At 24.9% G+C, this 24,938-nt stretch overlaps 1 protein-coding gene across 2 annotated transcripts; it reads right to left on the bottom strand.

Annotated features, from left to right (window-relative positions):
* Nucleotides 1-314: 314 nt before the first annotated feature.
* On the bottom strand, nucleotides 315-24,673 carry LOC112682624 (ubiquitin carboxyl-terminal hydrolase puf). Of its 2 annotated transcripts, none has more exons than XM_025553281.1 (44): nucleotides 24,478-24,526; nucleotides 24,321-24,411; nucleotides 24,065-24,261; nucleotides 23,663-23,879; nucleotides 23,386-23,603; nucleotides 22,958-23,256; nucleotides 22,676-22,894; nucleotides 22,221-22,503; nucleotides 21,893-22,156; nucleotides 21,293-21,831; nucleotides 20,899-21,026; nucleotides 20,170-20,466; nucleotides 19,787-20,112; nucleotides 18,504-19,033; nucleotides 18,235-18,423; nucleotides 17,437-17,697; nucleotides 17,278-17,365; nucleotides 17,016-17,212; nucleotides 16,563-16,955; nucleotides 16,392-16,503; nucleotides 16,090-16,301; nucleotides 15,860-16,028; nucleotides 15,568-15,800; nucleotides 14,854-15,057; nucleotides 13,953-14,125; nucleotides 13,046-13,463; nucleotides 10,837-11,081; nucleotides 10,641-10,773; nucleotides 10,386-10,573; nucleotides 9,254-9,353; nucleotides 9,019-9,180; nucleotides 7,251-7,454; nucleotides 6,999-7,169; nucleotides 6,686-6,941; nucleotides 4,069-4,334; nucleotides 3,038-3,228; nucleotides 2,796-2,973; nucleotides 2,489-2,725; nucleotides 2,173-2,425; nucleotides 1,741-1,973; nucleotides 1,476-1,679; nucleotides 1,280-1,417; nucleotides 973-1,213; nucleotides 315-628 (listed from the first exon to the last, which is right to left on the bottom strand). In XM_025553281.1, the coding sequence occupies exons 1-44, from the start codon at nucleotides 24,524-24,526 to the stop codon at nucleotides 453-455; spliced, it is 9,882 nt and encodes a 3,293-aa protein (XP_025409066.1). In that variant the 3' UTR covers nucleotides 315-452. The 2 variants fall into 2 exon arrangements, with proteins under 2 accessions (XP_025409066.1, XP_025409067.1); XM_025553282.1 differs by having other exon boundaries at nucleotides 453-628; nucleotides 21,893-22,141; nucleotides 24,478-24,673.
* Nucleotides 24,674-24,938: the final 265 nt, after the last annotated feature.

Below are 24,938 nucleotides of genomic sequence, written 5' to 3'. Positions count from 1 at the left end.
AATTTATTTTTATAATATGTACAATATGATAATAGAAAACAACATTTCCCTGTAAAAAAAAACTAATCTAATAATTTATGATTAGAAAGTCTTTAATAAGTTCTTTCAATAGAAAAAATAATAATAATAATAATATTAATAAAATAATTAAAACATTATTTTCAATTTTACTAAAATTATTATTTTTTGAACAATTATAGAATAAAAAGGGAGGGAAATGGTGGATTAATCCACATAAAATCCTAGGGCAATTGATAAAAATAACAAATCCCAACAGTTATTGGCTTTACAAAATAGTCGATTGAATAAAAAAAAAAAGAAAACAAAACTTCGCAACATTTTTGGAGATCACAAATAAATGTTAAAAACAAACATAAATTACATTAATTATTTATAAATCCAGTTTTGAAAGACTAGCAGCGATTTTTTTTAATCCACAGAAAAAACCTAAATTAAGTCTTATCTGGTGGCCCAGCAATTTCTTTATTTTCTAATTCACTAGGCGAAGTTTCATGTTTGGGTAAGGGAATGGCATCAATAAAGTCTGTAGTAGTAGTTTCAATTCGACGTAACCATGATATCCGTTCATCATCATCTTTTACTTCAGTTTCATTTGTATCATTTTCGCCTGTTAAAAAATTATCAAATTTACATTTATTTATATTAAAATATATTGACAACAACAAATGCGCGATAAAAAATAATAATATGAAACACTGTTAATGCAAGATAGTTGATAATAGGCAATGGTCATTGTATCAGTACTAAAGCCTATAATATTTACAATAACTAAACTACCACGTCCGCATGATTTACTAATTTAAAACTTAATTTAATCTCTAAAAATCAAAATTTAATTTTCATCAACATATGTTTTAATTTATTTAAAAAATGTTATTCTTAGAATAATTTAATTATAAATAAAATAATTATATTGAGTTAACTTAAGAATAATAATGAAATATTTATTACCTGGTGGCAGAGGGCATATTTTCTCAATCAAATTCTGAGCTGCTGTTTTTATATCATTTAAAATAACTTTAAGTTCTTGTACAGGAGGTTTAACTAAGGAGCAAACCCTCAAAGCTCTTAAGTTGGATAACATCCTTTTTTCAGTTTCTAGTTCACTCAATTTTTCCAAATCGTTTGGCAAATTGAAAATAACACTCTCTAATAGTTCAAAGGTGTGATGTGAAAGTACGCTGGCAGCCATCTATTAAATATTATTTATTTATTGAATAATAATGGATAGTTATAATAATTTTTAAGCAGGAATTACCTCAGGAAAGAATGTTTTAACAAAATCATATATTAAATCATTGTTTAAACTAAGACGTTCTTCAATAAGAGTAGATTCCAAATAATCAACAAAGTAATTATTTTTAGATAACAGTCTTAAATATGATAAATTAGGACCCTTAAAAAATATATTGATTAGAAACAAGGCACAATAAATTTTAATTTTAAACACTTACATTCATATTATGCACATCAAGCCAAAACTTTGGGAAATTTGTATGGTGTAATGGAATAGATTCATATCCAATCATAGCATTAAGTGCTACAAGAGGTTCAGTCAAACAATCATTATTAACAGCAGTGCGGCACATAACATCAATGAAATCATGATAAGGTGCATAAAATGCAGATAATTCTGCATCATATTGAGGATCACAGCCCTAAAAAAAAAAAATGATACAATTAATGTATAACTGTGAATAAATACTTAATAATTCTTACTTTAGTCAAATCTAATTGGTTATGTGTTAAAGCCATTTGTACCATGGGTCTTATAGGCCTAGTATTTGACTTCAAACTAAGCATGGGAACTTTATGTCCTCGTCGAGGAAAATAAGGACCAATAGGCATACCATTATTACTGTCCATACAAACAGCATGACAATGAGTCAAGATAGGTTGAAGTACATTAATAACTTCAATTGGCATTAAAACAACAAGTACTTTTAACAAATCTGAAAAATCAATTTATAAATGTTACATGACCAAATTAATACATCATTGTATAATTTTTAAGATATTTTCAAGTTACAAAATCAAAGTGATAAAAATCAGAACTATAACACAATCAAATAATTTAACTCATAATATAAAAATATTTTAAATTCTTAATACTTGTAAAAAAGTGTAATAACAGAACATAATTAATGTTACCTAATACTGACTGTCTCATTTCTTTAGGATTATAAGTATTAAGTAATGTAACCAGCTTTCGTAATAAGTCTGGCCATTCTTTATACGTCAATATTATAGTGCGTGGTGTTTCTTTATCATTCAATTTTTTTTGCTCTTGAGACATTTGTAAACACTTAGTGATATCCAAAATTAAAGCAAGCATATCAATTAAATCACCAGTAACATGACAAGCAGTAGCTTCATGATACATATTATGTAATGTTTGAAAACCCTAAAACATCAAAAAATTAATATTGAATAAAATAATTTAATTATTTAGTAATTAAATTATTACTTCAAAGCACATTTCTAAACCTCGATTATGAATGAAAAATAATTTATCATCTTCATTTTCTAAAAGAATTTTAGCAACTGGTATTAAAGTACCCCAGCCAGCTTTTCCATCTAAATGTGATACATATAATTGAATTGTATCTCGTCTATACTGATTTATATCATTAATTTCTTGTTCACTAGAATCTGGATATTTCTTAATAAATAACTGTAGTAATTTGAATAGTTCATCAACAGCCTAAATAATAGTTTATAAACAAATTAATAAATTGAGAAAAATATACATTAGTTAAAATTCATTCATTTACAGCTGCATATTGTGTAGGATGAGGAGATATATTTTTAAAAGCCCAACTTATATTCTGATGCCCTGCTAATTGTCTTGAAAATACTTTAGAATGTTGACAGCAAATTCTTAAAAGTCCATAATATGCTGGTAACATAGTACGATTAAAAATTACCACTTCTTGATCATCATGATCAGCTCTAAAAATAATTGATAAATAAATTAATATTATAATTAAGTTTTTGTCATACTGAGATTACTCACAAAATGTAATTGAAAGCAATATTTTTGACAAAATATGGATCTTGAATAAGTATTTGCACATTTTCTGTACAGTCAGATAATACATTATAAAATAACATCAATAGACTTTGTTTATTATGATGTATTGGTATAGCTGGTTCAGAGAGTTTTGGATGAAATAATTGCCAAAGTTCAACCAAATGTGGTCCAAACTATAAACATATACAAAAAATATTTAAAAATTATACAAAAATAATTTATTCCACATTATTTTCAAAATTAAAAATGTAATTGTCTAGAAAAGTATGCAACCTTTCTTGATCCACAGCCCTCAAATTAATTCCTACCAATATTAGCCAAGTGTATAGTAAATATTCACTTAATGTATACAAGTGTATAATAAATATTTACTTAATGTATACAAAAATTATATTTATTTAACTTAATTGATACAAAACATAATAAAAAAATACTAAACTAGAGTTTTATAAAATCTAAAATATAAATATGAAGTTATATAAAATATATACCTAATAAATAAATTTTTTCATTTGATGTTAAATTATTGGTGACCCCCTTAGGGATTGCAACTCCCAGGTTGTGCACCACTGGTCAAAAACGTATTTGATACTATCTTGAAATATATATATATTTTTTTTTAATAATACTAAAACCATATCAAATATATAAATGTTAGGATCAGATCATTTTAAAGTGTATATTTATATAATATTCGAACACTTAAATTTACTTTTAATCAGAGATTCAATTTGAAATATCTTATGAATAAATAAGTATTTTTATTCTTCATGGTTGTAACCAAATATTATATAGTAGAACTTAAAATGTATATGTATTATAATAAATAAGACAAGCTGTACACTAATAAATTGTATTTTATACAATACTTACATTTTGAAATTTCCCAAGAAGTCTACTAAGCCCATACTAATACAATAACCTTCTTAATATTTTTTATTGAATTTTAAGTGATGGAATATTTTTAGATATTTTATACTCATAAAAATTAAAATAATTATCATAATATTTACCATCAACTTTTCTGTTCTTGATATCAAAAAATAATTGAGCAAAACAAAATAGGCAGTTAATTTAGATGATCCATGTTGGGTTGTATCTGTATACTCTTTAGCCATTTTTAAAAGATTTAAAAGAAATTTGAATATTTCATGCAATGTTTCTTTTGCATCTGATGCTAACAAAACTTCTTTTTGTAATGTACACATGCCTCGTGCTGATCTATATGCTTGTCGAAATTGTGTGTTTGGAACCAATGATACTAATAACATACTAGCAGCTAAAAAGTACAATTTAATTAGTATTTAATAATTTAATTTTGTGTTCAATAGTTTAACTAGAAAAATAAATTTTAGTTCTAAGAGAAAGAATAACTTAAGGCTTAAAAAGTAAATTTATAAGATACCAATTTATAAGAGTCTTAATATTGATATAAACAACATTATTTAATGAATTGAAAAAAGACATGATGTCTTTACTGGTTAAAATATATATTCAAATAAATATCTCATTATACAATAAATAAAAATGTAAAAACATATGAAATGTGTAGTGTGTGCTCCTTTTGAGTTAATATTTAATTTATTATAAGTTGAGTACAGTAGTTGCAGTACATATGTATAAGGTCAAGTGGAGTAAATGGAAATTGAGGTAAAAGGGAAAAAATATTATTTAAAATTAATTATTAGTAATAAAGGAACTTGGTATCATGGTAAACATAGTATACATAAGATATAATAGTGTATAATGATGAAAATATGAAAAATTTGAGATTATGTACAAATCGCTATCCCTTGAAAAGTGTTTATAATTATTTTAATTTATGTTTTCTGCTCAACAGCTTCTAAGAAGAGCATCTTTATAAAAAATGTAAGTAAAACATTACAGTTTGAATTAAATTATTATTTTATATACACTTCTTTACTATACAGTCATAAACCCAGTTTAATATTGCTTTTTCTATTGAATTGTATATTTTTTGTAAAATATAAAATAAAAATAAATTGAGGTAAACGTAAATATTTATAACAAATATAATTTGAAATATTATGATCTAATAATTTTTTTTTTCGACTGCAGGGTACGCAATTATACCAAAAAAACATTAGGACCAAAATATACTGTGAAACATATCGAAAAAGCTGTTTCTGCCATGAAAAAGGTAAATAAAATATATAAAAAAATATCAGAGGAATTAGAAATAATTTTTATATTACTGAAAATAACTTGTCAGATATTACAGTAGAGATGATTCTTGTAATATTACTATCACCAACTGAATACAAAAAGAATAGAAAAACATTATACACATTTCCTGGATAAATTAATGTCAATGAAAAATAATCAGTTTAGGAACTATGAACTATTTAATTATGACTATTTATGGGACTATGTTACCTACTTATTCATACTCTAATTCATGTGATATTTAAAAGGCTTTTACTTTATTATTTTATTTTTAATTTTAACTGTACATTGTTATTATCACTATATATGAAAACAAAAAACTGTTTATATATTTAGAAAGTTTACAAAATACCTAATTATTTAAATAATTAAATTGTATTTTATGTTATTCAAACAAATTTTCATTTGCCCCAGGGATATAATATTATGAATTATACTTTTATTTTTATTTACCCCACGCACACTAAACTATTTGGGGTAAATGGATGTAGATATCGATCATATAAAATAATATAATGATAGCTGTAACAGAACAATTTAATTTGCCCCTTATGTGAGTTCAGTATAACAGTCACAGTTGAAAATAGTTATTACCATTATCCCCAGAAGTATGGGGAAAATGTAAATTTTTTTATACAATTTTGAATTTTTTTTTCTCTTAAAGAAATCAACTATATTTACTTTTCATTGAAATTTTAGACGAATATTGTGTATAGTAAAATATTTTTTATCAAAACCAAAAATAAAAAAATAATTACAATATGAATAAATTAAAAAAGTTGTTAAACATCTAAATTGTATTTCCATTTACCCCACTTGACCCTATATACTGAAATTCATATTTAAAAAATATATTATAATTTTCTGTTAAATAATTGATAAACTAATAATATAGTTCTAATAAATACTAGGAAATCATATGTAACACAGTATTTTTTTACAAAACATAAATTGCCACTTTTCATTAATATGAATAGAAATAGCACATGAAAGGAATTTTTGCGGAAGCTATAAATCAGTTGCAGCTAATGTCCAACAATCATACAATATATACAGAAAATTATGTTTTTTTTTTATTATTATTACTTCAACAACTTATGTAATTTAATGACAAAAAAATATTTTAATTTTTTTAATATTTACTAAAGAATTCCCTACATTTTTTTTTTAAATGATTTTTACATATTGTATAAAGTACATGATTTATAAAACATAAATATAACACAAGAATTTAAAAAAATTTTAGTCAACATCATAAAAAATATAGATTTGTTTCAGAATTTTTTATTGTATCATAAGACGATCAACTTTTAGATTAATCAGAATTTTACAAAAACTAATTTAATATATAAATAAATAATAATTATAAACTTCTAAAAATATGAAATTCACATTAAAACGTTTGTTCTTTTTTTTTTTAAGTAATTTTAAATGTTTCCTTACCTGATCGAACCCGAGCATTTCCATGAGCTAATAAAAAACGTTCAACCCATGTATCCATACCATTAAGTACCCAAGCAGACACTTGTTTATTACGAGGGACTTGAAGACCAAGCCATTCTAATGCTACTTGTGGACCATTTTCAGTGCATTGCCATAAAAGTCTTAATATGAATTCAGTAAAAGGGGGTAATCCTCCATTACCACCAACACTTCCTTCAGATAATAAAGTTAACATTTTAAAAAATGGCTGAGTAACCTAAAATAAAAACTTTTTAATTAAGTAAATCCATAATTTTAATTAACACACTCTTACTTCAGAATTATTAACATTCTTTTGTATAATATTTAAAATTTGGCTTATGATTTCGTTAGCAAGTATGGCATTTTTTTGAGATGAATCATTCCGACATAAAGAAAATATAAGATTTTTAGTCATATGCAAATTGGTATTATCTTTAATTTGTTGAATTATAAATGGAAAACCCTAAAAATAATAATTAAGCAGTTAATTCTTTTTTGAATTTTAGATACAGATTATGATTGTATAACTGATTTAATAAATTACCTTCATTCCTTGTAATACATATAAATCATTATCTGATAAGTCAAGTTGACCACTAATGTTACGTGATTTTTCTACCAATGAAACTACAAGAGCAATTAATTTTTCAAGGGATAAAGGTGGCTTGTTTCGATCTGCAGTTGACATTGGAATAAGTTCTTCTTCTTCATCTTCACAATCAACCCCATTAATATTAGGACTATCACTCTGTGCAAAAAAATCATTATACTTATAACATAATTAAATATTTATCTGGGTATTTACTTATAACTGAATCAATTATTAATGAAAGGTGATAAGTCACAATTTTTTGGAAAATTACTTTATTTAAACAAATATGTTCTTTGGATAGAAGCGGATAGTTTACTTTTGATAGAAGTAAATTTTGTATGATACTTATTTTACTATGGAGTTTCAAACATTTAATTTATTTATTAACAGCGCTTAGTACCATATTTGATACCATTCATAAATGTAAACAAACATGGGCACCCATAGGTAACTTTTAAAGGGGAGGCAAACTTAATTTTTTTTAATTTAAGCTAAATAAAGGTTTAATATGATTTTAACACATAAAAATAAATATGTTATTATTTATATAATTAATAATTTCATTGTATATAATAATTAATTAAAATACATTCTATGTACAGGAAAAAAAAAATTGAAAATATTAAAATCAAATGAATTATTCGGTATTGGAAATTAAAAATTGTAAATTTTTTCCTTTCATTCCAAATAAATTAATGACATCTTGGATGAATTTATTTTTGTTCAAGTTCACACTTTGACAATGAACACATGTATTATTTGATAAAATATCCATAAATTACTAAGGTTGAGAAATTTCTAACAAATTATCTTGGATCGATATTTATCAATCAATACGATAACAGTTGTGTATTTTATATTTAATACTAATATTAATAATGATAATAAAGAATTTTAAAATAAATTATTAAATTCATATTATTTTATATAGTATAATAATGATAATAATGTTTAAAAAAATTACTATTTTATATTATTTTTTCAGGAAGGGGCGAACCCCATCTTGCCCTCTCAATGGGTGTCCATGAAAACAAATTTTGTCGATCAAATTGTTTGGATAATAACAGCTGTTAATAAAGTAAGTTGATTTTAAAGTAAAATAATTTACGTCTGAGAAATTGTTATATTTTAAATTTGAATTAGTTTTTGGTTGATTTTAATTGTTATACAAATATATTGTTATTTTTCACATGCTTATCAAGATATTATGATGTAAGTTGATAATAATTTTAAAGAAAAATAATTTAAGTTTGAGAAATTACAATATTTTAAATGTTTATGTAGTTTTTGTTTTATTTTAAATAAGATGTTATGCAATGAGAAATGAAAAAAAAATTGGGAAAAGTTCCTTTCAATAATTTATATATTTTAAGTCATATAAAAATATACCGGTTGAATAGTTTTGGTTTACATCACTGTATTGCACACAATACCATTTATGATTTAGTAACTTTATTTATTAAATGAGTTAAGGAACACATTTGTTTATAAAATGGGTCAAACTTGTTCAATTTAAATTAACACTGTTAGTAAAAAAAATTTGAAAAATTGGTTTTAAAAAATTTAAATACATACATGAAAATTTAAAATATTTTTTATAATTTTTTTCATGTAAAATTATACAAAAAAAAAGTTATTTTTAATTTTCCGAAAGTGTCACTTTATAGACTTGGCTCTTTCATAAATAATCAATTTAACTATACATAGAGACTATACTTACAAATTCATGCCCTTTTAAACCCAAATAAAAATTGATTACTGTTGTAATACATTGAATAGCTATTAGAAATTTACTTTCTTCGTCACCTAATTTACTAAATTCATGTAACAATGTAAAATATTCAGTCATATTACGAATACAATTTTTGATATTTTGTTCCATCTATATAATAAAAATGAAGTAAATTTAAACAATGTATTTTGACTTTTAATCAGTAATATAACAAAATACTTACTAAAGATACAACTGTGCGCACAAATGAACTTAAACATGATACACAAATTTCACTATTATCATCCATTATAAAGGAATTATCAAAGAAACAAATATACGGCCTGAAATTAAAAACAGTTCATAGAATAAAATTTAATAATTTTAATTAAATGTAACATTAAAAGTAATCATAAATAACTAGTAATAATTTATTAATATTTATTTCCATTAGACTTTTAAAAACAAATTGTATTTGTGATAGATTTTTAAACTTATTTTTCATAATAAGAATCTTATATAGCTATTTTTATTTTTAATAGTGATAATATTATTTATTTTATATCTTAACTTTTTTTTTTTTTTATTTATTTTAACTTTGTATTAATATCTTAATATTATTATAACATTTTTATTGTTGAAAAATTAAACACATTTTGAATTAAAAATAGTTGTGTTAAATTTAGATTTAAAATAATATAAATTATATTTTTCGTTTAAGTGAAATTAAGTTATTAGTGGCAATTTAATAGTACAATAAGACTATCGTTTTTTTAACTTTACAAGATAATTCTAGGAATTAAAAAAAAAATGTTTTAAATGAGTTAAAAAGTTCTAAAATACTTGTCAATTTAAATTATCAATTATTATATATCACTTATTATAGTCATTAAGGATATTAGAAACATCTGTTTTTCTTGTCTATAATTGAAAAGATACTTACTTGTCATACTTACAAAAATTATTTTTCACAGTTGGATTTAAATTTTTTAATGTACCTATGAATGTGTACAAACCAATTCTGAGTGGTAATAAAATTATTGTTAATAGACTTTAAAATTTTGAAAAACATAAATTGTGCAAGTATGATAACACAAAAATGCAAAAATGTATTTATACAAATCATTAATAAATAATGTAAATAAACAAATAATCTAAGTATTAAATTTCTTGTAAAATACTTGATTTTAGATAAAAATTATATTATTATAACATATAAATTAATTGTATTTTGAGTATGATTTATTTTTAAAAAAATAAAATTTTAAAAATGTATTTCATTGACTTTGAACTAGTATTATAAAACAATTTCAATACGAAAAGATTATTTTTTTATGTACTTTTTTTTTATTAAAATAAATTAATAATTTTCTCACCTAATGCACTGAATTACATGCATACATAGTCTAAGAAATGTCTGTCTTATAATTTGATTTGGACATTTAATAAAAATTTTAAGTGGCCACCATCCATCAACACCCATTTGTTGCAGAAACCATTCACAACCCGACTGCGAAGCACTAAACTGTTTGGTTAACAATTCTGTCCATTGCATTATAGTAGACTGTAAATTTATAATTTAACATTAATATAATAATAAATCATAAATATGAATGTAAATAAATATGTACTCGTTCTTTAGCATGTATGTAAGTTTCTAGGAAAAAAGCAGAAGTTAATTTTGTAGCAAGTTCAGCTAAATCTTCTGTTTCTTCCAAAGATTCTAATGATTGTGGAATAAATGCACATATTTGCCACATGAATCTTAAAAAAATAAAAAAATGAATATCAATCACAAATAAAAAATTAAAACCTACAATAACTTACTGGAAATAAGCACTTTCAAATATATTTTTATCTTGTAAAAATTGTCTATTATCTCGCCAAATCCATCCTTCTAATTCATTGCTTAATTTTATTGGAGGACATATTTCTATATCATTAGAAATATCATGTTCTTCTATTTCTGGATCAGTAGGCTTAACAAGTTCGTAAAACAACATATAAGCACTATTTGTTTTTTCAAAACTCAAATCCATGTACTTGTCTGTAACTGAATCATATGTTTTACTCTGAAATCAAAAATTTTATTTAATTAGTAAATTTAAAAAATAAAACGTCAAAATTCCCTTTATGTCTGAAGATTATTAATAAATTTACTAGTATGAGCACTTAATAATTGTATTATTTAATTATTTATTAGGTTAATTTAAATCTTTTACAAAAAAAAAAAAAATTAAACCCATAAAAATATAACGTTTGGATTTAGATGTAATTAATTTAATGAAAAGCTACAATTAATATTAAATATATATATACATAATACTAATATAATTATTCAATTTATTTTTAAGTTTTTACAAATAAAATAAAACATATTCACAAAAAATAAAACTATTGTTTGAACAAAATTCTTTAAGATATGAGGATATTTAATATTAATAGCACAGAAGTAAACAATATTTGAAAATTATATTTTCCCTTGAGAACAACAATACTAATATTCAGCGAAAATTACGAAGCTCTATAATTATTATTTTTTTGAGATAAAATGAAAATAATTTCTATTTCGTCTGTAAATATTGAAATTGTTTTTGTATTGTGATATTTCATTAGTTTTTCTTAGTTATACATCTGTCTGAGGCAAATTGTCTCTGCTCCATGGTTTATCACAAATAATAATCTCCACAAAGATCTAAATATTCCATCACTCATTCAATTAACAAAGTCTCACTACGTCTCCTTTCATAACAAGTTAATCCAACACTACAATCCATTAATAAAACGCATATCTTCTCTAACAATCCCTGATAACCCCCAGAGACGTTTAAAACGCTCCTGGCCTAGAGATCTTCTAATTTAATCTGTCGAGTGACACTACTGAGTGCCCTCCCCCATCTGTTATTCTCGATATATAAATACTATATCTAAATTACTTATTGTACTAAATTGTTGTATAGATTGTAATTATATTTTAAATAATAAAAAATAAAAAATAAAGTTATACATAAAACAATTCCTCGCTCTGCTCAAAATGTAAAATATAACTAGTTTAACTGCTTCTTCTTCTTCTTTTTCTTCCGTGACTTTGGCCTTCAAGACCATGTCGTCCAACAGATTTGTCTCCATGTTTCCTTATCTAAAGCTAACTCCTTCCAATCTAATCCTAGTCTCACTTTCTCTATTTCTTCTTTGATCCTATCTTCCCAGTGTAACCTCGGCCTTCCAAGTGGTCGTTTTCCTTTCGGTGCACTCTCTTGTACCATTTTTATCTATGACCCTGTTTTTCTCCAAGAATGTCCTGCCCACTTCAGTCTTCTTTTGGTGATATCTTCTTTAATGCTTGGTCTTTGATACAAATTCTGAAGTTCCTTGTTTTTACGTATTCTCCATTCACCTGTAGGTTCATTTATACATGGTCCATAAATTTTCCACAGTATCTTTCTTTCAAACACTAAAAGAGCATTTTCGTCTTTTTTCCTCATGGTCCAAGTTTCCGACCCATATGTCACCACTGGCTTGATAAGTGTCTGGTATATTTGGGACTTCAGGTTTTTTGAGATTACTCTAGATCTTAATAACATTGTCAGGCCAAAATAACATTTATTAGCAGCTTGTATTCTTGCTTTTATTTCCGTACCTATTTCATTATTTTGTGTAATTAGTGTGCCAAGGTATTTAAACTGCTGCACTCTTTTGAATTTGTAGTTTTCAACTTCTAAGACCTCATTACAACATCCTATTTGTTCATGTCTTTGCACAACCATATACTCAGTTTTCTCAGCGTTAATCTCTAGGCCTACACGTTTAGCAGCATTTATGGGTTTTTTTAATTGTTCTTTAAGTTTATCTTTGCTTTCTGCCATCAAGACTATATTGTCTGCATATGCCAATATTCCAATGTTATTTTCTCCCAGTTTTACTCCTTCCTTATCTAAGGCTGCTTCTCTAACTACTTTTTCTAATACTATGTTGAATAAAACCGGAAACTAAACTAAAACTAAACTTAAACTAGTTTAACTCATATGTATATTACCGTCATTTCTCCACCAAAACATTCAGCTGCTAGTTGACTAGCATCAAATAATTTCACTTCAGCATCATTGAATAGATACCATTGATCAGTACTTGGTGTTTGAGACCTATTTGTACGTTCACGATTCCGTATAAAACTGTAATAATGCCCACCATCTGCTGTTCCTGTATGAACTGTCACACCAATAAGTTCATATTGATAGTTCTCTTCTTGTTGTTCTGTTCCTTCGTTTTCATTCATTTCTTTTTCTTCAAGATAATGTTGGGGCATTAAATGTTTTTCTACATATCCAGACATATCGAGTATCATAGGAAATGAAAAATGAGTGTTCACTTTTTCTTTCATCATTGTCACCATATTAAATGTATACCTCATTGTATTAAAACAAAGAATTTGAGGTAATTTTTTGAAACAAGCTCTGAAATTGAAAAAAGTATATATTAAAAAAACAAGGGTTCTGACTTTCTGAGTGTTAATAATAATCTTTGTTCTATTAGTTATATTAAATTTAAGTAATAAAAAATTATAAAAATAAATACATATGGAAAATAATTCTGATTGAAGATTATTATAATACATTTATATAATCATTGAACAACAAAAAAGATTTAAAAAATATATTAATTAAATTATTTTATAAAAATATTTAATTTTTTCATAATTTACAACCTATAAAAAAAATTAAAATTTAATCTTTTGATTTCTAAACATGAGAAACATATAATGAGTAATTCTTGTTTTATATGTTTAACCCGTACAACAAAAAATTACTGTTTGTTGGATTAAATTTAATACCATTCAAGCGATTTCCATGACTGTTTTAGAAATTAATCAAAATCTAATCCATAAATTTGTTACAGAACCTTCACTCAGAACTTGATATAATTATACTATACATTTTAAATACCTCTTTTCTGCACGAACTTTCTTTTCACATTGAGAACAAGTATACATATTATCTCCATCTAATGTATCTTTTAAAGTTACTTCATCAAGAGATTCGTACAAATTTCTCATATCAGCTACTTGACATCTTACAGTATAAAATTCTTCTAAAGTTCTACTTACATGATCACAATCCTAAATTTTTCAAATAAAAGGATCATTTAATAAAATAAGCAATACATTAATTTTAAATTATTATTCAATTATAGATTATTTTTTGTAAATTAAAATAACACTAGTATCATTAGTATCAATTTCAAAGATATTTTATTAATTTATTTTTAGATACATGTGAATATTTATTTACAACTAACCAAAAAAAATAATATTAATAAAACATAACGAATAATTTTAAATAAATGTAAATTTATCATATCTTAATTAAAAATGTAATGTGAACAAAATTAAAAGTTATGTTCTGTACCCATATAAATATTAAAATTTATTTTATTTAATAAAAATATTTAACATTTGTATTTTTATTAGAAAAATAATAATATCTAAAATATTATCATTTACAAGTTCTCTGTACCACTCAAAATTGGACATCAATGTATTTATAAGCACTAAATTATATAAAATATTTTTGTTTTTACTGCCTGAATTAGTTTTTAATGAGTTATTAATAATAACACTAATAAATATTAGATATACATGAAACCATTAATTAATAAATTTCTAATACTTTAGTAATATAAATAAAGGGGGACTTTCATAAGACATACATGAATATATTAAACTGTATTTTTACACCTTAAGTTAATTAACTAGCTAAATAAAAACAGTTGGCTCAACAATTGTGAATGATTTTTATGATTATCAAATATATTAGTCATATGAAATAATTTAAAAATTATACTTACTAATGAAACAACATTATTACTAATTACACCTCCAAACAATGTTTTAACAAGAGTTTTTAATTCAGGAGTCATTTCTTCAAGCTTTGATACTAGATCAATAAAGAATTCGGCCATATCCTTTTGCTCACCAGTATTTAACAACTGATGGTCCATTGTGTAAACTTTACAAAAACTACGTGGGTTATATGTTTTTCTCTCACTTTCCTAGAATACAATATATTTAAGTATTATGTTCATATAAAGGAATAAACTAATTTTATATGCTTTTTTAAATCTTTAAATAAATAATCTAATCATTCTCTAAGCTTTATATAATGGCATTTTTAGATACTTAAGATCTTTTTTAATGTAAATTATTTCCATCTCAATTTAAAAAATGATGTACACTAATGTAACAAATATTATATCTTATACCAAATACTTTATCAACTGTAATAAATTTTAGCATAATTTCTTATTATAGATACAAATATTATTAAGCACATAAAAAATTGTTTTATACAAATTTCATCATATTGACACTTAAATTATTTAAGTCTTTCAATATCCTTGCTAGTGAACTAAGCCAAATATGATTTTCTATGGGTCTTTCAAAATACATTAAGCAAACTGCAATTGTAATTTGCTAAACATTTATGTTCAAAACTCTATAAGATTTAATTACTACCAAATTCTTCTCAACAATTACTATCATTATTATTAAGTCAAACATACCAATAAATAAGCAAACATTCGTTTTAACTCTACTAATATTGATGAATGTTTATTAGACTCATCACATTTTGCTTCAAGTATTGATCGCCTAGCTTGAGGCATCATAAATAAATGTTGCATACATGATGCCATGTAACAAGTAGCACCAAGATTTGTTAAACCAACATATCCACAACTAGATCGACCATCATCATGTGGCCAATAATCCCATAAATAAGGAAGCCGATTTGTATCTGAAAAAAAAAAACTTGTAAAACAACCATGTATTGTATAAAATATTTTAACTATTTACCATTACTATGTTGTTCTAATAATTTTTTATACAAATATTCATAATTTTTTGGTGTTTCTTTTACTAATTCAACCAATAAATCATAAGCTGAAGAACGTGCACTTTCAGATTTGCATTTAGGTAACTGTCGATTTTGAGGATCTGGTAATGCAAACAGAAACTCGAAAACCTAAAATTCATAAGTATTAAATATTTAACTATAATGATTTATTTTATTTTACAATACATACTGTGTCTAAAACTTTATGACTATGTTTACTAAATTTAAAAGGTGGTTTATGTCCTAATATATTGGACATAAGATTTAAAAGTCCAATCAAACCATCATCTTGAAGGCCACTATAATGTGTTTCAATAAAATCTCGGGTAGCAATTGATTCCCAAACACGTACAGCTAAGGCTTCAATATCAATGATACATTTTGTTGGATATAGAATACTTTCTAAAATAACAAATTTATATAAATATAATATTAAATATATAAATAAATAATAGATTATAAATTGATAATAATAGATATATTCATACATACCTTGAATTATATCATTAGGTAAACAATTGACAAGTCGGCACATAAGCCAAAAATAATCTCGACAAGCTGGTCCATAATTGAGTTTTTCTTCATCTGTTATCCTTATTGGATTCTAAATAGAAAACGGATTACTTTAGAAATACTTTTAGTTTAAAAATAAAATATACAAACTTCTTGTCTTATTTGAGGTTGCATGCATTCAGCCTTATCTAGGAACTTGATTAACTGAGATAAAAGTAATGTAGCAGCAGTACGATTTGCTGGGGGTACAGCACAGAGTCGATATAAAGCAACACAAATCTCATGTCTTACTAACGGATCTGGATCCTCAAGAACAAGATTACAAAGCCACATAGAAAACTGATTTGATTCTAATAGTGCTTCGCAAATACCATTTACACTATGAGACCATGATAAGACTAAAGTCATTAAGAAATGAATAACTTGAGCTCTACCCCAAAAACCCGTTTTTATTTCTTTTGGATGTTGGGGATAAGACAACTCATTTAAAATACTCATCAATCTTGGTATAACTAAATTTATCTTCATAAGTTTTAACATGTCCTTAAAAAATAACAATTGTAAAAAATCAAAAATATTTAATATGATTAATTTAAATATTACTTTGTTTAGTTTTGGCACAACAAGATTAGCTTGTTTTTTAATGTGCGATTTCCTTGGTCTGAAATAAGGGTCAAAACCTAATCCTTCAAACTGATCTAGTTGTCGTCTGTCACTTGGTGATACACCAAGCTGACATAATAATTTAAGTAAATGAGCCAAACAGTCTTGATGCCATTCACTATTACCCTGTAGTGTACCTAAAGTTTTATAAAAACTTTATTTTTTAGATGCTATTCTGAAATTAAAAATAAATTTAACTTACCTGACAATAGTATAGTAAATAGATGTTCTAAACCTCCCTTTTCGATAAAACAATCTCCCCAAGAATTAGATAGTCCATTTGTTGATGTCTAAAAGAATAATTTAAATTTAATTTGACATTATCTATTAACACAGCACACATTAAGATGTTAAAATATACCTCTAGTAATATTTCATCATCATCTGAATTCTTTTCAATACCCATTTGGACCAAGGATTCAATAATATATAATGAGTACATTAATTTTTGTAAATTCGAAGGATCTAAATCTTTTTTTAACCAAATTTGACAATCATCTTTTGATTCATGAGTTGGAAAATGTTTAAAAGATTCCAACATAGAAGGACTGGTGGGAAGTATAGTTAAAATATCCCAAACACTTCTTGATAACACTTGAGCTGTTGAATGTAGTAATTCATTCTATAAATAATAATACAATTTAAAACTATATAAAAATACAATTCAAAATTGAAATAAATTAATTTTTTAAATATGAAATTGGTAATAAAATAATGAATCAAAAAAGCTCAGATAAATAACAAAAAAGAATAAATTATTTCTTTATTAAAAGAATAATATTATGTTAATTTGCTCTTAATTCAGGTTTACACAACATAGGGCTGAAATAATTTTACAAATTTGGGTGATATGCATGTATACTAAGCCAAACTTTCACTTTCCTTGCTGTATGTTACCTTTGACTAAGGCCAATCTACCAAAAATGTTTAGATAAACACTAAGCCGTATTGAACCAATATCAGTGAAATACCCAATATAATACTCATACCGTACAAATTATATATGAGGCAAACTTTATGTCATGTAAACCTGGTTTTATATTTATTATTTTAATAATTGGAATCATATGTATGTATATATATATATCAAATATCTCATTCAATGATTTAAAAAAAAAATACCAAATTAAGTTTTTAGTTAAAATTTTAAATTGATTACTTCTTCTTCATCTATTGTTTTCATTGATCCAAGAGTATGCATTAAACGGAATAATACTTCAAAATTTTTAGGCCGTAAAAGCAGTAATGTAGGTGAGCTTTCTTTAGAAGGTACAAATTGTGCTGATCCTGGTAAATCTTGATCACCAAATTTTTTTTTACGAGATGTACTTAATGATAAATATATAATCTAAAACATATATTTAAGTAAATATTTAGATAAAAAATGAATACCTAAATTGTTAACTTGATTATTAATAAATTATTTACTTGATTATCTTTTAATCCAGTTTCTTGAATAGTTTTTTCATCAAAATCTGGTGTAATTTCTTGTCCCAGTGCAATCATGCGTATATTACCATCTGTAGGTAATTTTCTAGCAACTAAATTATCATACTGACTTTCCCACCAATGAGCAATTTCAGCTCTCATATCAGCTATATAATCAGTACTAGGCATATCAAGAGTTAATTTTTCTTCTAACATAGCAGGATTAATATTTAGCCTAATAGTTGCAGCATTTTTGTCGTTTTGAATAACATGACTCATAATACCATGTCCTTCTAAAGTCCATTTCCTTAAATGATACGCATATTTACGCTTAAAAGTTTCTAAGTGAGTCTTTAATAATAATAAAGCTCGCTGTATACAAAGAAGACTGGATTCTTTTTTATCATTTAAAGTATCAGCAGCTACTGATAAATTTGATACACACTCACTAATAAACTTATCTTCTTTATCAAGTTGTAGATTCATCATATAATAGTTGTTTATATATTGTATAGCCGCCATGCTTACATCTAAATTAGAATTAATAAAATATTTTAGTTATATATCATAATAATCAATAATTATAGTAAAAATAGAACCAATAAAGAAAGTAACCTTACTAACATTAATGATAAAATTCTTATTTTCAAAACATAGTCATTGGTCTCAATATTTGATTATTTCATAAAAAAAACCAATTTATAACATTTAACAGAACTAAAGTAATTAAATAAATTGTTTATTAATATATTTCTCTTACTGAAATTAAAATCACTCAAAAATTTCGATTAGGAAATATTATACATCAGTTAAATCTATCCAACAATAAATGTTCATATCTTTAATTACTTTATTCAAAAATAATTGATTTAATTGCTTATGAAAAAAAAAAAATTTACTATTTATTAATGTTTATTTAAAATATTTTATCAATTAAAGATTAATTACATCAAGTTAAAACATTGAAATCTTATTTAAATAAAGGCTTAATATACATTTTTATTTTCTTCAGGCTAAATCTGCACCTACTTTAGGCAATATTTTAATATTAAAGAAATATTAACAATATTTGCAAGTATTGTTCACAAATACATTTTGACTGCCTTTTAGAAATAACATGTATATAACATGTATAACATGTATTCTTGATTACCTGTTTAATGTTCAAATCTTAGTGTATACTATGAATTATTAATAAATCAAAAACAAATGTCTTCTATAGAATATTCTTAAGAATTGAGTACAGTTAAAAGTCTCACTATTTTAACAACTTTCATACAAACCATTATTAGATGCTCTTAACGCAATTTTTGAAAGATGTTCCATTGCAGCTGCATGTCCATTTCTTGCTAGTAATGAATAATCACTAGACACTTGTTGTTGAGCCATATTACATAACTGAGTAAATAAACTAAGAGCAGTCATAGTATAGCTTTCTGGAGCTAATGATAATAATTTTTCACAGTATAAATGTGTTAATGTTTCAACATTAAATGTGTGTTGTTCTCGACAACGGACTTGACGTAATAACCAGTTAAATAGTTCATCGCGGCAAACTTCATCAGATACCAAACAATTCCATAATGTATCCAATTCATCAATAGTTAATCTAAATAATGATAACATTTAAAAATTAATTTAATACAAATTAAGGTTTTATATTCACTTGATGGTCTCTGGAAGTCCAATTGAAGAATATATATGAGTCAAAAATTGTAATCTAGCATCTATATGAATTTGGTGGGAATAAAATCCCGAATCTTCAAAAAAACTATCAGCATGTTGTTTGCAATATTCTCGAAAGTTGTTAAATACTCGATCAATCATACTATGGTGTTTAACAGCCCAAAGAGTCACCTGGCGAGTATCCATTCCAACATTAAGATTGGCCAATGAAGCTCCACGAAATTGATGAAATGATGCAAATAACTTAGGGAGTAATCTTAATGAAATGACTACAGATCTAAAACAAAATTAACAAAATAAATTATAAATGTAGTCCAGTAATGCACTATCTAACTATTCATTTCTATATTTGTATTACAACAATATATATAACTAATAAATTATAATTTATGTGTATGTTCTCATAATAGATAAAATCTTATTGAATCCCAAAACATTGGGATCAGTAATTATTCTTAAAAAGAGTAGAATTATATAAATATTTAAATAATAATGAAAATTACATTAATTAAAAAATAATTTTTAAGTAACATTAATCCTTTTCTCCTCATACATACTACTATAATAAAAAATTAAGTGTTAATGAATTAAGCCATTGAATACAATTTGAACTTACTAATATTTTATAAATCTAAGACAACTTTTAAATTGTAACACTATAAATATGCATTAACTATAGGCTAATAAAATAAATGTTTAATAAACATACTTATTTTTTTGTATATTATCTAAACAGCCTTCGATAAATTTCATTCTGATAGCACGATCAGTATTAAAGCATACAAGATTAAACAATGCTTTTTCTGCTTCTAAAGCTAATGATTCTCCTAAAAGTGTCTGAAAATCATTGAATAACAAGACAATTTGTAAAAAATATTTAATTAATAACATACATTTAAATATATATATATAATAAATTAATTTTTAATTTTAATTTTTTTACATTATAATACATATAATATATAAATATATAACATCTTATATATATATATATATATATATATATTATATATATTACATATTACACTTCTATGGATATTCTAATATTTAAAACTTACAATACTATAATATAAAATATAGATATATTATATAATAATACTTACAATATTATCATCTTGAAGTAAATCCCACAATAATGTTGAACCAGGTTTGCAAACATTTTCTATATTGAATTGATTAGATATTGTTGTGGTTATAATTTGGGTACATGGATGTACATTTTTATTGGTTTGAAAATTAGAATGGAATGCCATTTGGTTTAATTGCTGAGTCGATAAATGAGTTTGAGCACGAGCAGCAAGTTGTAGTAATTCTTCATCACAGCCTGAATCTTCTCCATCAAAATCAGCCATATTTTTATCTGATTTATTTGACATTCGAGATGACATACTATTCTCGTCTCCACTATAATCTTCTAGCATTTGTCTATTAATCAGAGTCGAAGGTACCTGCTGATCTGAAGTAGGGTCGATAGGTGATATACCAATTTCCATTGCTTCCATTGATTCACTATCTTCATCTTCAATATCCTCATCTTCATCATCATCTTCTTCATCGTCATCTTCTTCACCGTCAGACTCAGAATCATCTTCTGTACAATCAGTTCTAATGCACCTCATTTTAATATTACGTATTTTTTTGTCTAAAACAAAAAATGTTATTTTAATAATAATAAATAAATAAATAAAATTGATGCAACTTACGGTTATTTATCTTTCCTCTAGGCTTTTGAAATTTGTTTCCTTTTACTAATTTACAATGATTTATTTGCATTTTATCTGAATCTTCATCACTTGAGTTACATGGTTTCACTACTCTCATTCTTGTATCTCTAATTGCTTTCTTTCTAACACAATGTCTTATTTTACACATACCTAATGGTTTAGATGGTCTTATAATATCTTTTTCATTGATATCAAAATCGTCATCCAATTCTTCAATTTTTGCCCCTTCTAAAACCAAAGATTCTAAAAAATATTATTGGAAAATGTAAACATTTATTTTTATTTTTTATTTTCACTAGATTCTTACCATTATCAGAGTAAGCAAAAATATTTTCTTTTTTAGGTTTCTTTCTAGGAGTTGGACCATCGCTCATATCACTTCGTTCCTCACTAGATTCACCATCAGAATTGCTATTAAGACTAGCACTATTCTCTGATGTACTCATATCATTAGAACGAACTAATCTACGACCACCACCTCGTACACTTACAATTCTTGCCAATTTTGGAATTGAAAATTCATGACTTCTTGCAGTAGTAGCCATACTTGACCAAATAAATTTAGTTAGAGCTGATGCTAAAAATAAGCTCTGAAACAAAAAGGATATCCTTTCATATAAATTACTTCATAGCTTATTTTAGGTGTAAATTTATACTACTAATCATTTGTTATTTATGCATTTTGTTATTATAACTTAAATTAACTGCCATATTTTTGTTAATATGCTGTAAGGCTTAAAATTTAAAACAATAATAATTTACTTGTTCAGTGTGCTCTTTTGGTTCTAATTTTCTCAGTAAATGATATAAATGTAAAACAGGAGCTGGTTCTAAATGTTTAATGAAACCAGGCAGTAAATCGAATACTTGTTTACTACAATGTTTTAACTGAGCTGCTTGCCAAATAGTATCTATATGTTCATTCGTAATCTTACCTTCCGATGCTAAAAAATTGAGTGTAATACTACATTGTTTAATAACCTAAAATGTTAATACTTGTATTAATTTTATTTTTTCACATAGTATTAAAAAAATTGAACAAACTTCAACATGTAAATTTGGACCAAACACATGAGAAATAATTTTACGATGAACAAGCCAAGTTGCTAAATTGTGCCCAATTTGTTCAATGGTAACCATGTCATTAGACTGGGATGATGTTGATAATGTTGCAGCAGTAACATGAACAAGTTCATTTAAGGATCCAATATGACTATTAATTTGAGATATGCCTGCCAGTCTCATTGTTAATGTTGGAGATGTAAAATACTTGAATGCTAATTCAAGACCATCTTTATCCAAATTAGATGAATGTCCATCTTTGTTTGAACTCCACATAAAATCTATAAAAAAAAAAAAATCTTAATTTATACAAAATACTTAAGATTTTTATTTTTAAATTTATATAAAATACTTAAAAATAATATATTTATTGAATTTATTTAAAGTGCTTAAAAATTATACATATTTACCGGCCATAGTCTTAGCAGCTGGAGTTCTTAATTCTTTATCAGTTAAGTTGCACATAAACCTAAGAACTTTAGACCTCAGGGGTACAAATACTTGAATATTTGTATGGTAATTTAACCATAATTTTACATTGCAAGCAAGTATGACAATTGGATTGGCAATAGTTAATGGTAAGGATTCATAATCAAAACAAGACATAATTGCTTCCAAACCACCAACCCTAAATAATAAAATACTCAGTACATAATACATAATTCAAAAGAATATTTAACTATTTACCTGCAAAATATATTGACAATTCTCAAAAGTAATAATGGCATATCGATTTCTTGAACATCGCAATAATGATTCATTGCAGAAGCTTCTTGTTGAGTTACTTCTTCTGTCTTGTAATGTGGATATTGTTTTACAGCCACATACAATGGAAAATTCATCAAAAACACTTTGGTCATGAGATGTAATGGTTTTTCCATTTCTGCTAACGTCCATTGTAGGTCTAAGCATAATTATATTTATTATTAACATAATATTAATTAGGTTTGAAATAAAATTGTTATTAGTACAATATATATCAAACTAATAGTTCAACATATGACCTCATATTATGAAATATTTTATTTAAATTTTTAGTAAATTATGAAATAACCTATTATAAATAATATATAATAATCAAATATTTACCTTCGTCTTTAAAATTGGCTAGTAAATCATCCCATTTACGAATACTTTCAGCATCATCTTCTTCTCGAGTTGGATAAGTAAGTTTGTCTTGTCCTTTGAAAGATTTTAACAAATTAGTCATTAACAAGACAAAACATTGGGTAATCCATTGAAACTGTTCATAATTTTTTTTATCTTGAAATCCACCAAGACATTGTCTATAACATAAAAAACATTTTTAAAATTAGTATCAATTTCATTTATACTGTTGACTCACCGTTGCATAAAAGCTTGTACAAAAACAACTAATTGATTCACTTCAGACTTAGATAAAATTACACAAGTAAAATCTTTTTTTGCACCAGCATCTGCAGAGGAAATATTAATAATAATATTAGTATACAAATTTTTAGGGATTTATTTTATATACATACATGGTTTTAAAAGCTTCGAAAACTCTATACATGTCTCGCATTCACACATTTTTGGGTGTATGCGTCAGTAATTTTAAGGGATGTATGTACAACACATAGTTCGATGATTATCACTCATCAAAATTAGAAGAAATTCACGAAAATTGAGAAAAACAAAATTGTACACAAAATTATTATATACATATATATATGTATAAATTTATTTATCTATTTTCTTGACTTTTTGAGAATAAAAATAAAGTAGGTTATGCGGCTATAACACGATATCACGATTACAGTGACACCAACATGATGTTTAAAACTGCTTTGACTTTTTGATTAATTTTTAGTTATATCATTACGGTCTTTAAGATACACATGCAGATATATAGAATACATTTTATATGAATTCTTATTCTATTTATCTGTAGATATACAGAACTGGACACGAGATAATTGTAATAAATGTTTACGAAATGTTA

Source organism: Sipha flava, unplaced genomic scaffold (assembly GCF_003268045.1).
Source record: "Sipha flava isolate LNK unplaced genomic scaffold, YSA_version1 207_pilon_pilon, whole genome shotgun sequence".
NCBI classification, from domain to species: domain Eukaryota; kingdom Metazoa; phylum Arthropoda; class Insecta; order Hemiptera; family Aphididae; genus Sipha; species Sipha flava.
Note: the sequence above shows the minus strand (reverse complement) of the source record. Positions and strands in the feature narration are given on the sequence as shown.